General features: G+C 35.1%; 2 protein-coding genes across 2 annotated transcripts; both read left to right on the top strand.

Annotated features, from left to right (window-relative positions):
* Positions 1 to 6,190: 6,190 nt before the first annotated feature.
* On the top strand, positions 6,191 to 10,018 carry LOC120930584 (homeobox protein siamois-like). Its single transcript, XM_040341759.1, has 4 exons — positions 6,191 to 6,485; positions 6,819 to 7,039; positions 8,210 to 8,379; positions 10,012 to 10,018. The coding sequence occupies exons 1-4, from the start codon at positions 6,191 to 6,193 to the stop codon at positions 10,016 to 10,018; spliced, it is 693 nt and encodes a 230-aa protein (XP_040197693.1).
* Positions 10,019 to 10,488: 470 nt separating this feature from the next.
* Positions 10,489 to 12,616, top strand: LOC120930583 (homeobox protein siamois-like). Its single transcript, XM_040341758.1, has 3 exons — positions 10,489 to 10,783; positions 11,051 to 11,271; positions 12,443 to 12,616. The coding sequence occupies exons 1-3, from the start codon at positions 10,489 to 10,491 to the stop codon at positions 12,614 to 12,616; spliced, it is 690 nt and encodes a 229-aa protein (XP_040197692.1).
* Positions 12,617 to 13,351: the final 735 nt, after the last annotated feature.

Raw genomic sequence — 13,351 nt, 5'->3', positions numbered from 1 at the left:
AGGTGACTCATGAAGTGTCAAAAGGGTGAGGTAGGACAAAGGTTACTATACTTTGATGGCCCTAAGAGGACCAGCAATGAAACCTCTGGTCCTTGATCCCCCCCAAAGCTGTCTGCCTGTTCACACATCATTTGGACCAGAAAAAGATATTTGTGTGTAGATTGCATATTGTAAACACATGGAGTCCTTTCATATCAAAAGAAACTTGGTGAAACTGCTAAACACTTCAAATACATGTAATCCACATCTTTGGTTGACATTCAAAGGAAAACATCATCAAGGGGCAGTTCCTTAGTATAACCTTCCATACCACCCATATTATTGTATTCCTAATTCTAAATAATTAAGTTAATGCATTTAGTTTTATTTAGACAGCCTTATGGAATATGAACATTCATTGTTTTAGTTTTAAATCACATTTTAAAAATAATGATAATAATAAATGTAATACTGTATTTTGAAAAAGTGTATAAATTTCAACTCTTGCATTTGTTTAGCATACAACAACCACTAAGACTAATAACAACAATCATCATCAATAATGACAATGTTAAAAAAATATAAATTATTATAAATATAATTGTATTTTAAAGGTGCACAAATAGATAGACGAGAGATAGGTATGAGATAGATAGATAGGTTGTAGATAGATATGGGAATAGATAGATAGAATAAAAGAACAGTGAAGAAATATGCAATAGATAGTTAAGAGGTATATATACGATATATGCATAGATTCATATGAGATACTGTAGATAGATAGATAGATAGATAGATAGATAGATAGATAGATAGATAGATAGATAGATAGAAATAATAGGGTAGACAAGATAAATAATGTGATATATAGATGGACAAATAAATAGATAGATGCTGTAGAACAGACAGACTCGTATGAAGATCGATGAGTGGTATAATATGGGATAAATGCACATATTAATGTGAGATTTAATAGATTTAGAGATAAATAATTAGAAGATAAGAGTTGAATAGATAACTATTGTGACATATAGATAGACGAGAGATAGGTATGAGATAGATAGATAGATAGATAGATAGATAGATAAAATAATGGGAACGTGAAGAAATATCCTAGAGGTAATATGGAAGTAAATATGAAATACATGCATGGGTTCATGTGAGATAGATAGATAGATAGATAGATAGATAGATAGATAGATAGATATATAGATAGACAGGCAGACACATATAAATAATAAAAGTAGACAGATATATTTGAGACTGAAAGAAGGATCTATAAATAATGTGATTTGTAAATAGATTAATAGATAGATAGATAGATAGATAGATAGATAGATAGATAGATAGAATAATGGGGCTGTGAAGAAATAGCCAAGGGATAATTAAGAAGTGAAGATAAAATACATGCATGGGTTCATATGAGATAGATTGATAGATAGATAGATAGATAGATAGATATATAGATAGACAGGCAGACACATATAAATAATAAAAGTAGACAGATATATTTGAGACTGAAAGAAGGATCTATAAATAATGTGATTTGTAAATAGATTAATAGATAGATAGATAGATAGATAGATAGATAGATAGATAGATAGATAGATAGAATAATGGGGCTGTGAAGAAATAGCCAAGGGATAATTAAGAAGTGAAGATAAAATACATGCATGGGTTCATATGAGATAGATTGATAGATAGATAGATAGATAGATAGATAGATAGATAGATAGACAGGCAGACATATATAAATAATAAAAGTAGACAAGAGATAGATTTGAGACTAAAAGAAGGATATATAAATAATGTGATTTGTAGATAGATAGAATAACGGGACTGTAAAGAAATATCCAAGACATGGTTAAGAGGTAAATATGAAATACATACATGAGTTCATATGAGATAGATAGATAGATAGATAGATAGATAGATAGATAGATAGATAGATAGATAGATAGATAGATAGATAGATAGATAGAATAATGGGGCCGTGAAGAAATATCCAAGAGATAATTAGGAAGTAAAGATTAAATACATTCATGGGTGCATATGAGATAGATAGATAAATAGATAGATAGAATAATGGGACAGTGAAGAAATATCCAAGAGTTGGTTAAGAGGTAAATATGAAATACATGCATGGGCTCATGTGAGATAGATAGATAGAATAATGGGAACGTGAAGAGATAAATAAGAATTAAATATGAAATAGTTGCATGGGTTCATATTAGATAGATAGATAGATAGATAGATAGATAGATAGATAGATAGATAGATAGATAGATAGATAGATAGATAGATAGATAGATAGGCAGACAGATATAAATAATAAAAGTATACAAGAGATAGATTTGAGACAGAAAGAAGGATATATAAATAATGTGATTTTGTAGCTAGATGGATAAATAGATAGTCTTAACCAGTCTATCTATCTATCTATCCCCTATCTACCACTTACCTACCTAGTGTACTAAGTAATTTTATCACTGTGCCATCAGTCTACCTATCTACAGCACGTAGATAGGTAGACTGATGGCACAGTGATAAAATTACTTAGTACACTAGGTAGATAAGTGGTAGATAGGGGGTATATAGACAGACTGGTTAATATTAGATATATGTAGTATATTTTATATATATATATATATATATATATATATATATATATATATATATATATATATAAGATGAATGCGTAGATCGATATGAGATTTTATAAATAGATGCACAGGTTAATATGAGATAGATAGATTTGATTAATAGCGAGAAGTGAATAATGAAGTAGATAAGATGTAGATACAAGGGCCCAGATTCACGTAGAATGGCGTATCTTTGTGCGGGTGTAACGTATCCTATTTACGTTACGCCTCCGCAACTTTTAAAGGCAAGTGCCGTATTCTCAAACGAAAGTTGCGGCAGCGTAGCGTAAATAGGCCGGCGTAAGCCCGCCTAATTCAAATGTGGTAGATGTGGGCGTGTGTTATGTAAATTTTATGTGACCCCACGTAAATGACGCTTTTTACGAACGGCGCATGCGCCGTCCGTGAAAGTATCCCAGTGCGCATGCTCCAAATTAACCCGCAAGAAGCCAATGCTTTCGACGTCAACGTAAATGACGCCCAGCCCTATTCGCGAACGACTTACGCAAACGACGTAAAATTTTCAAAATTCGACGCGGGAACGACGTCCATACTTAAAATTGGTACGCTGCATCTACGCCTCATATAGCAGGGGTAACTTTACGCCGGGAAAAGCCTAACGTAAGCGGCGTATCTGTACTGCGTCGGCCGGGCGTACGTTCGTGAATCCGTGTATCTAGCTGATTTACATATTTCTAGGCGTAAATCAGCGTAAACGCCCCTAGCGGCCAGCGTAAATATGCAGTTAAGATACGACGGCGTAAGAGACTTACGCCAGTCAGATCTAATACAAATCTATGCGTAACTGATTCTAAGAATCAGGCGCATAGATATGACGGCTCGGACTCAGAGTTACGACGGCGTATCTGGAGTAACGCTGGCGTAACTCGTTTGAGAATCCGGGCCAAGATGTATATGTGAAATGTATGTCATATACGGTATATATAAAATAGATAATGTGATATATAGAAAGATAAGCAATGGGTGTGAGATAGATGAATAAATAGATACACAGGTTAATATGAGATAGATTTGATTAATAGCGAGAAGTGAATAATGAAGTGGATAAGAGGTAGATACAAGATGGATATGTGAAATTGATGTAATATACGGTATATATAAAACAGATAATGTGATATATAGAATGATAAGCAATAGGTGTGAGATAGATGAATAAATAGAGAGATATTATTTGGGGTTATTTTACAAGGTCCAGTGTCAGTGCAAATAACATTGGCTGTACTCAATATGGTGTTTATTTAGAGGAAACAAATGATTACCTATCATTTAGGCTTAATGGACAACATAGATACATTAGAATGCAGTCTGCAATCCACAAAGGGAAATGATTAGGACCCCATGGGGCTGGAGCAGACACACATCATTAGGAGGTGACACTCTAATAACCTAGTCACTATTGTCCATCTTCAAAGGGTACCAAAAGCCTGCTAATGACCTCCAATCCATATACACACCTGACATGCCTGTACATTGCGGCAACCATCAAAACCAGCCGGGCTATTTCAGATCTAATTTTCTCATCTCAAAGAAACATTAAGGGGCCATTTTGATCTATGCATGGGTGTAGTGGTGTGTTTTTGTGTAATGTCAGGTAGGTGCATTGTCATGCATCAGTGTGTATTTCCATTTACATTTTTTATTTAGAATTAGGAGTGGATACGTTAAACAACCATTGACCAACGCTCATTATTACTTGTCACCAACACATCAAAGCACATGATTTATGCCTTGCCATTGACTTCCATGGGCCTTCCCAATGCACCAAAACGCAGAAATAAAATTTGTCAGATTTTTAAAGACGCACTGTACTGGAGAACTGGGATGGGAACAGACACTGTCGTTATAACGGGGATCCACGACACATGCGTTCTAGGGCATCAGAACCCATAAATTAAAAAGCAATAGTGTAAATGGGCCCTAACAACTAAATATATTGATACACATTCAGCTAAGAAATAACCATGGTAAATGCAACTTACCAATGATGACCATATAATATATCTCATATTTTTCCACTTTCACTGGTTTGATATTTTTTTGGGGTGAAGTTAAACAAAAGGCAACTACCTCAGCTCACACACATAGGCCCGGATTCACAAAGCACTTACACCGACATATCTCGAGATACGCTGCGTAAGTGTAACTATGCGCCGTCGTATCTGTGCGCCGTGCCCACAATCTGAGATACGCCTAAAAATAGGCTTCCTACGACCAACGTAATTTGCCTACGCCATCGTATCGTGGGTGCATATTTACGCTGGGCGCATTTGCCGCTCCCATTGATTTTCTGTGCACATATGCAAATGAGGGAGATACGCCGATTCACAAAGGTACTTGCGCCCGGCGCATAATATACACGGTTTGCGTAAGTCGTACGTCCGGCGTAAAGTTATTCCCCATATATGAGGCGCAACTCATTCTAAGGTATGTACCAAGGAAAACATCCGTCGTATTTTACGGCGTATACATAGTACGTAAGCCCGCCTAATTCAAATGATCCGGGTAGGGGGCGTGGATCATTTAAATTAGGCGCGTTCAAGAGCCGAACGTACTGCGCATGCGTCGTTTATAAATTTCCCGCCGAGCATTGCGCTAAATGACGTCGCAACAATGTCATTTTTTTAACTTAAACGTGACTTACGTCCATCCCTATTCACGGACGACTTACACAAAAAAAAAAATTCAAATTTCGACGCGGGAACGACGGCCATACTTTAACATGGCAAGTCTATCTATACGCCACAAAATAGCAGCTATAACTATACGCCGGAAAAAGCCGACTACAGACGACGTAAGAGAATGCGACGACCGCGCGTACGTTCGTGGATCGTTGGAAAAAGCTAATTTGCATACCCAACGCGGAAAACGACGCAAACTCCACCCAGCGGACGCCGAAGTATTGCATCTGTGATCCGAAGGCGTACGGAGCCGTACGCCTGTCGGATCTTACCCAGATGCCGTCGTATCTTGGTTTGAGGATTCAAACTAAAGATACGACGCGGGAAATTTGAAAGTACGCCAGCGTATCAGTAGATACGCCGGCGTACTTGCTCTGTGAATCTGCCCCAACGTTTTTATTGATACTTGGTCATATTCTTAGTGATAGTTGTATATTAAACATATACAGACACTGAAAATTATAATTATTTTGAATAATTTTCATATTTACATATGTACTAAAAATGCAATGATAATATATATATATAGGAAAATATTATTTTGTCAGAAGTTCTCAAATGGGGAATTCATACATACATAAATGTGATGGATAACTCACAGCTGAGGTAACAACTCTTACAGTAGGGGGACATCAAACCTGAATTCTAATACACATATTTACATAATAATTGCTACAATGGCAATGCCAAGCTGTAAGGCACCATTAGGTGTCTAGGAGGATCAAAGGATATAGTTCCTCAGAGACTTCAAAGGAGTGAGTGGGTTTGTAGCCCAGTGTTGGTCCAGGTCCATTCCACATTTTTCTAGGGATAAAAGTTGCCCAAGGACCCCAGTCCCTCATTCTAACAGAATTAGGAAGGTGAGCAGACATGGATACTGATCTGGACCAAGTTCTCTGCACTGTGCTTTCTCTAGAAGAAGACTATCCAACAATGTCTACTCCCCCAAGGTTCCAGGACAACTTCTCTAGGACTCCAAGCATCTCTCCTGATGGTTTCTTACCTACAGAAAGCCAAACTGATCTACAAGACTCCTCCACCATACAACAAAAGCTGCTGGAAATTTATACCCTCTTGGGGCTCCAACAAGAGGCACGGGCCAAAAAATCCATAACCTCCAAGGAGCCTGCAAATAAGCACACTATTAATCGGAATCCATTAAAAAGTAAGTTTATCTATCTATCTATCTATCTATCTATCTATCTATCTATCTATCTATCTATCTATCTATCTATCTATCTATCTATCTATCTATCTATCTATCTATCTATCTATCTATCTATCTAGCTATCTATTTATCTCTTTCTCTCTCGCGCTCTCTTTTTCTCCTTATCTATCTCTTGATCAAATTTTACTTCTCTAAGGAAAATATTTATAGTAAATTTTTGATATGTGTTTATCAGTTCTGAATTTGTAATTTGTAAGATTTGTATTATTGTTTTTCTATCTCCTAAATCAAGTTTTCATGATGGTTGAATTTCCTTGTGCTTATTTTTAGGAAAGTTGGAAGAAGATGAGAATGAAGGATGCAAGCAACCCAGAGTCAATATTCAGAATTTCCAGAACAGCAACTCCAAAGCCCAATGTAGAAAGAGGACAAACTTCAACGAGGAGCAGACTGCCTTCTTGATGAATGAGTTTGATCGTAACCCCTATCCAAATTTCTCAAAGAGGTGCCATATTGCTAATATAACTGGGATTTCTGAACCCAGAATACAGGTAAAAATCTATTTCCTTTTTAACAAAAAATGTTATTTAGTATTGAGTTGTTGTATATTACACTATTTTAAATTCTACAGTTTAGTCACCTAACTTTTTGTTGTATTTTAGTTTGTTTATGTTTTAATGGGAATTAACTAAAATTGCCCTCTGCTGTAACACATTTGGTTCTCCTTTTCCATTGGGGTACTGCATTTTATAGAGTCGGGCCAGTAATTCTAGATTTCATACCAGCTGCCACCTTCTGGTGAAATCTAGAAATGTGATCTGACAACTGAGAATACAGTTCTGTGTCAGAATGTTTATATGTCTATGAGGCTTCAATTATTCAAGTAGTGTACATAACAGCTGTATCAAGGAGATCTGTGTGTGTAGGCAAAATATAAAACATATTCACAAATTTTCTACAATATACCTTTCAACATTTTCTGTCTCTTAAAAAATGTTGTTGGTCCTGCCAGAAATCCAGTGAACACTTGTAGTGTACCTGTAGTGATCTGCTAACTTTGCACTGAAATCTTAATCATTGTTATCAGCCCAGCCCAGTTCATGTCTGTAAGCCCTGGTTCACACTGGGCTGCGGGAGTGAAGCCGTGTGAGTTCAGCTGAACTTGCACGGCTTCACTCCCGCTGGCAGTCCCGATTTCGGACATGATTTAAGAGACATCTGTGCAGGTTTCTGCACAGATGTCAATGTAAATCGCGGCCCGAAATCGCAAAAAGTAGTACAGGAACTACTTTTTGAAATCGGTGCAGTGCCGCAGATGCGGCGTTGCACCGATTAGGACTGTGTCATTGCCGACAATTGCCGTCAAATGCCGCCGATTTGAGATGCGATTTCACATGTGAAATCGCATCTCAATTCGAAGCAAATCGTACCCAGTGTGAACCTGGGCTAAATGACAGAACACTTCCCATCTGTGTTATGGAGACATGGAGAGGTGTTTTGTAGTTGTAACACAGTTCTTGTCTGAAGATGACAACACTGCTCCTCCGAATATTTGGTACAGCAATCAGTGGGGTCATCCTATGACAGGAAGTGTATTTTGTAGTTACTTTTTCAAGTCACTTTTGATCCCTCTGGTGATAACCTTTTATACAATAAACATGAACCTTTTACACATTACAATATATAGATGATTAATGAGAATCTATTTTTACATGTTGCAGGTTTGGTTCCAGAACAGAAGAGCAAGACATCTCTCAAAAGATATGAAATCCCAAAGCCCCCAGGGTAGTCAGTTCTCAACTCCCAGAGATCTTCCCAACATTTTTCAGAATCAATACCAGAATCTACAAATCAATGGACATTTCCAGATGCCAGGAAACATGAGGATGCTGTAAATACAGCTTTAAATCCATATCAAAGACTTATTTAATGTTATTTTAGTATGTGATTGTTACAAAGCTGTGATGATTTAACTAATGATATATTGTGGCATGCACTTAGTTTAATTTATAATAAAATATTTTCTTACATTTTAAAATGGGTGTTGTTGAATCCTTATTATTTGATAAATTATCTTAAAAGTTTGTTACTTTTTGAAACAGTTGCATGTAAGTGTCACACATATGTTTTTATATTGCATATATAATTAGAAAATAGTAATTTTTTTAACAATTACATATTGGAATTTTATCTGGGTCTAAAACAGCAGAACAATGTTGTTTCCATATCATTTTATTGAAAGAGACATTTGAGACTCCCAGAGATCTTCCTAACATTTTTCAGAATTAATACCAGAATCTACATATCAATGGACATTTCCAGATCAAAGAAAACATGTGGATGCTGTAAATGCAGCTTCAATTCCATGTCAGGGATTTACTTGATGTTATTTTATTTTAGTATGTGATAAAAAGCCATGATTTTATTAACTTTTTTAAATTATAGGCACTTTTAAAGTGCTGTCAATTTATGCTGAATTTTACATATATATTGCACATTCACATTAGTCCCTGCCCTCAAGGAGCTTACATTCTAAGGTCCCAATCGAATATTCATACATACATACAAGGGCCTATTTAGACAGGAGCCAATTAACCTACCAGCATGTTTTTGGAATGTGGGAGGAAACCAGAGTACCTGGAGGAAACCCACACAGGTACAGGGAGAACACGCAAACTGATGATTTAAGAAATGATATATTGTGGTATGCACTTAGTTTAATTTTTAATAAAATACTTTCTTATAATTTAAAATGGGGTGCTGTGCCGTCCTTATTATTTCATAAATTATCTTAAAAGTTGTGTTACCTTTTGAAACAGTTGCATGTAAGTGTCAAAAATATGTTTTTATATTGCAAATTATCTCCAACAAAATAAGAAAATAGTAATTAGTTCAGCAATTATATATTGGTATTTTATCTGTATCTAAATCAGCAACATTTATTTTTTTGGGTTCCATAATATTTTATTGAAATATTTTCATACATAAACAAAAATGGCAGCATATTCACAATTTTAGTTGCAGACAGTATTGTGAACATCAGGTAAATCAGGCATATTTAATACCAGTTCAAGTACATTTTATGATAATATTTTAAGAAGCCCACTACTAAAACAAATACAAATTTTCATTGACTAACTTCATTCTCATTTGATTTTCTATCTATAATCTATACTAGCTAAGACAAATAAACATTACATTTTATTTTTTTATTAAATTATTTTAATCCAAAAAATGTAACTGCTACAAGCACTATACTTAACCTGTTCTTATGAAATTCTGTTTATATAAGACAATAAAAATATAAATTATGTTAAAAACCAAAACATTATGGACTACTATATATATATATATATATATATATATATATATATACACACACACACACACACATACATACATATATATATATATATATATATATATATATATATATATATATATATATATATATACAAATATATATATATAAATATATAATGTTTTGGTTTTTAACTTAATTTATATTTTTATTGTCTTATAGAAACTGAATTTCATAAGAACAAGTTAAATATAGTGCTTGTAGCAATATAATTATTTGGATTAAAATAAATTAATAATAAAAAAAAATTGAAAACCAAAACATTATGGACTACTATATATAATGTTTTGGATTTTAACATAATGTTACTCCCTAGTTGGGGATTTCAAACATACATAAAGGTGTGATAAATAACTTACAGGTGAGGTGACAACTCATACAGTAGGGGAACATCAAACCTGACTTCCAATACACATATTTACATAATAATTCCTGTTTCTGATCTGTAAAGAGGCAAATTTTAGGGTGAGGCCCCCAAAGAGCATCAAAGGATACAGTTCCCCTTTGTAGAAACTTCAAAGGACTGTGTGGGTTTCTACCTCAATACTGGTCCAGTTCCATTGCACATTTCTTTGGGAATAAAAGTTGTCTAAGGACCCCAGTCCCTCATTCCAACAGAATTAAGTAAGGTGAGCAGACATGGATACTGAGCTGGACCAAGTTCTCGGCACTGTGCTTTCTCTAGAAGAAGACTATCCAATAATGTCTCCTCCCCTGAGGTTCCAGGACAACTTCACTAGCACCCAATGCATCTCTCCTGATGGTTTCTTACCTACAGAAAGCCAAACTCGTCTACAAGACTCCTCCACCCTACAACAAAAGCTGCTGGCAATGTATACTCTCTTGGGGCTCCAACAAGAAGCACGGGCCAAAAAAAACATAGTCCTCAAGGAGCCTACAAATAAGGACACCATTATTCAGAATCCATTAAAAAGTAAGTTATCTATCTATCTATCTCTCTATCTCTCTCTCTCTCTCTCTCTCTCTCTCTCTCTCTCTCTCTCTCTCTCTCTCTTATTATCTATCTCTTTGTCTTGATACAATTTTACTTCTCTAAGGAAAATTTTTATAATAGTACATTTTTGAGATGTCAATGTGTTTATCAGTTCTGAATTTGTATTTTGTAAGATTTGTATTATTGTTTTTCTATCTCCTAAATCAAGTTTTCATGATGGTTAAATTTCCTTGTGCTTATTTCTAGGAAAGTTGGAAGAAGATGAGAACGAAGGATGCAAGCAACCCAGAGTCAATATTAAGGATTTCCAGAACAGCAACTCCAAAGCACAATGTAGAAAGAGGACAAACTTCAATGAGGAGCAGACTGCCTTCCTGATGAATGAGTTTGATCGTAACCCCTATCCAAACTTCACAAAGAGGTGCCATATTGCCAATATAACTGGGATTTCTGAACCCAGAATACAGGTACAAATCTATTTCCTATTTAGTATAAAATGTGAAAAAATACTGCGCAAGTCTCAAAATATATAGAAATTAAAATCACAAATTGAATTAATGCAAAATTAACAAATTGCTGCTGCAGCAAATATGTCAGATATTTAGTATAAAGTTGTTGTATATTACACTATTTTAAATTTTACAGTCTAGTCACTTAACTTTTTGTTGTATATTTGTTTTTTTTTATATTTAATGGGAATTAAATAAAATTGCTCTCTGCAGTAGCACATTTGGCACTCCTTCTCGGTTGGGGTACAGCATTTTATAGAGCGGGACCAGTATTTCCAGATTTCATCCCTATTCCCTACTGCCACCTTCTGATGAAATCTGGAATTGTGGCCTGGCAACTGAGAATGCAGTTCTGTGTCAAAATGTTTTCAATGTCTGTGAGGCTTCAGTCATTCCAGTAGTGTACATAACAGTATAAAGTGGGGTCATCTGCTGTATGAAGGAGAGCTGTGTGTGTGTGTAGGCAAAATATAAAACATGTTCACTTATTTCTTTCTACAAAATAATTTTCTCTTTTAAAAAATGTTGTTGGTCCTGCCAGAAATCCAGTGATCACCTAGCTTCCTGTAGTGAGCTTCTAACTCTGCCCTGAAATCTTAACCATTGTTATCAGCCCAACCCAGTTCACATCTGTAAATGACAGAACACTTTCCATCTATGTTATACAGACAAGGAGAGGTGTTTTGTAGTTGTAACACAGTTTTAGTCTTAAAGTGACAACACTGCTCCTCCAAAGATATAATACAGTGATTGGTGTTGTCACGTTATGACAGAAAGGGTGTTACTGGTTGGATCACCAGGTGAACATAAGGAAAGAATGTCCTGAAAAATTAAAACAAATGAAGGCATCACATTCCAAACATCCCCTAGTTCAGTGATGACAAACCTTGGCACCCCAGATGTTTTGGAAGTACATTTCCCATGATGTTTATGCATGCTGCAGTGTAGACGAGCATCATGGGAAATGTACTTCCAGAACATCTGGGCTGCCAAGGTTCACCATTACTGCCCTAGTTGTTCAAGTCACTTTTGATCCTTCTGATGATAACTTTTTATACTATAAACATGAACCTTTTTACTTGTTACTGTATATAGATGATTAATGGGAATTTATTTTTACATGTTGCAGGTTTGGTTCCAGAACAGAAGAGCAAGACATCTCTCAAAAGATATGAAATCCCAAAGCCCCCGGGGTAGTCAGTTCTCAACTCCCAGAGATCTTCCCAACATTTTTCAGAATCAATACCAGAATCTACAAATCAATGGACATTTCCAGATCCCAGGAAACATGAGGATGCTGTAAATACAGCTTTAAATCCATATCAAAGACTTATTTAATGTTATTTTAGTATGTGATTGTTACAAAGCTGTGATGATTTAACTAATGATATATTGTGGCATGCACTTAGTTTAATTTATAATAAAATATTTTCTTACATTTTGAAATGGGTGTTGTTGAATCCTAATTATTTTATAAATTATCTTAAAAAGTGTTGTTACTTTTTGAAACAGTTGCATGTAAGTGTCACACATATGTTTTTATATTGCATATATAATTAGAAAATAGTAATTTGTTCAACAATTACATATTGGAATTTTATCTGGGTCTAAAACAGCATAACATTTTTTTGTAAGAGACATTTGAGACTCCCAGAGATCTTCCTAACATTTTTCAGAAGTAATACCAGAATCTACATATCAATGGGCATTTCCAGATCAAAGGAAACATAAGGATGCTGTAAATGCAGCTTCAATTCCATGTCAAGGACTTACTTGATGTTATTTTATTTTAGTATGTGATAAAAAGCTATGATTTTATGAACTTTTTTAATTATAGGTACTTATAAAGTGCTGTAAATTTATGCAGAATTTTGCATATATATTGCACATTCACATTAGTCCCTGCCCTCAAGGAGCTTACATTCTAAGGTCCCTATCTCACATTCATACATACATACTAGGGCCTATTTAGACAGGAGCCAATTAACCTACCAGCATGTCTTTGGAATGTGGGAGGAAACCAGAGTACCTGGAGGAA

This window comes from Rana temporaria, chromosome 3 (assembly GCF_905171775.1).
Source record: "Rana temporaria chromosome 3, aRanTem1.1, whole genome shotgun sequence".
Lineage (NCBI taxonomy): Eukaryota > Metazoa > Chordata > Amphibia > Anura > Ranidae > Rana > Rana temporaria.
The sequence above is the reverse complement of the archived record's forward strand: the minus strand, read 5'-3'. Positions and strand labels throughout refer to the sequence as shown.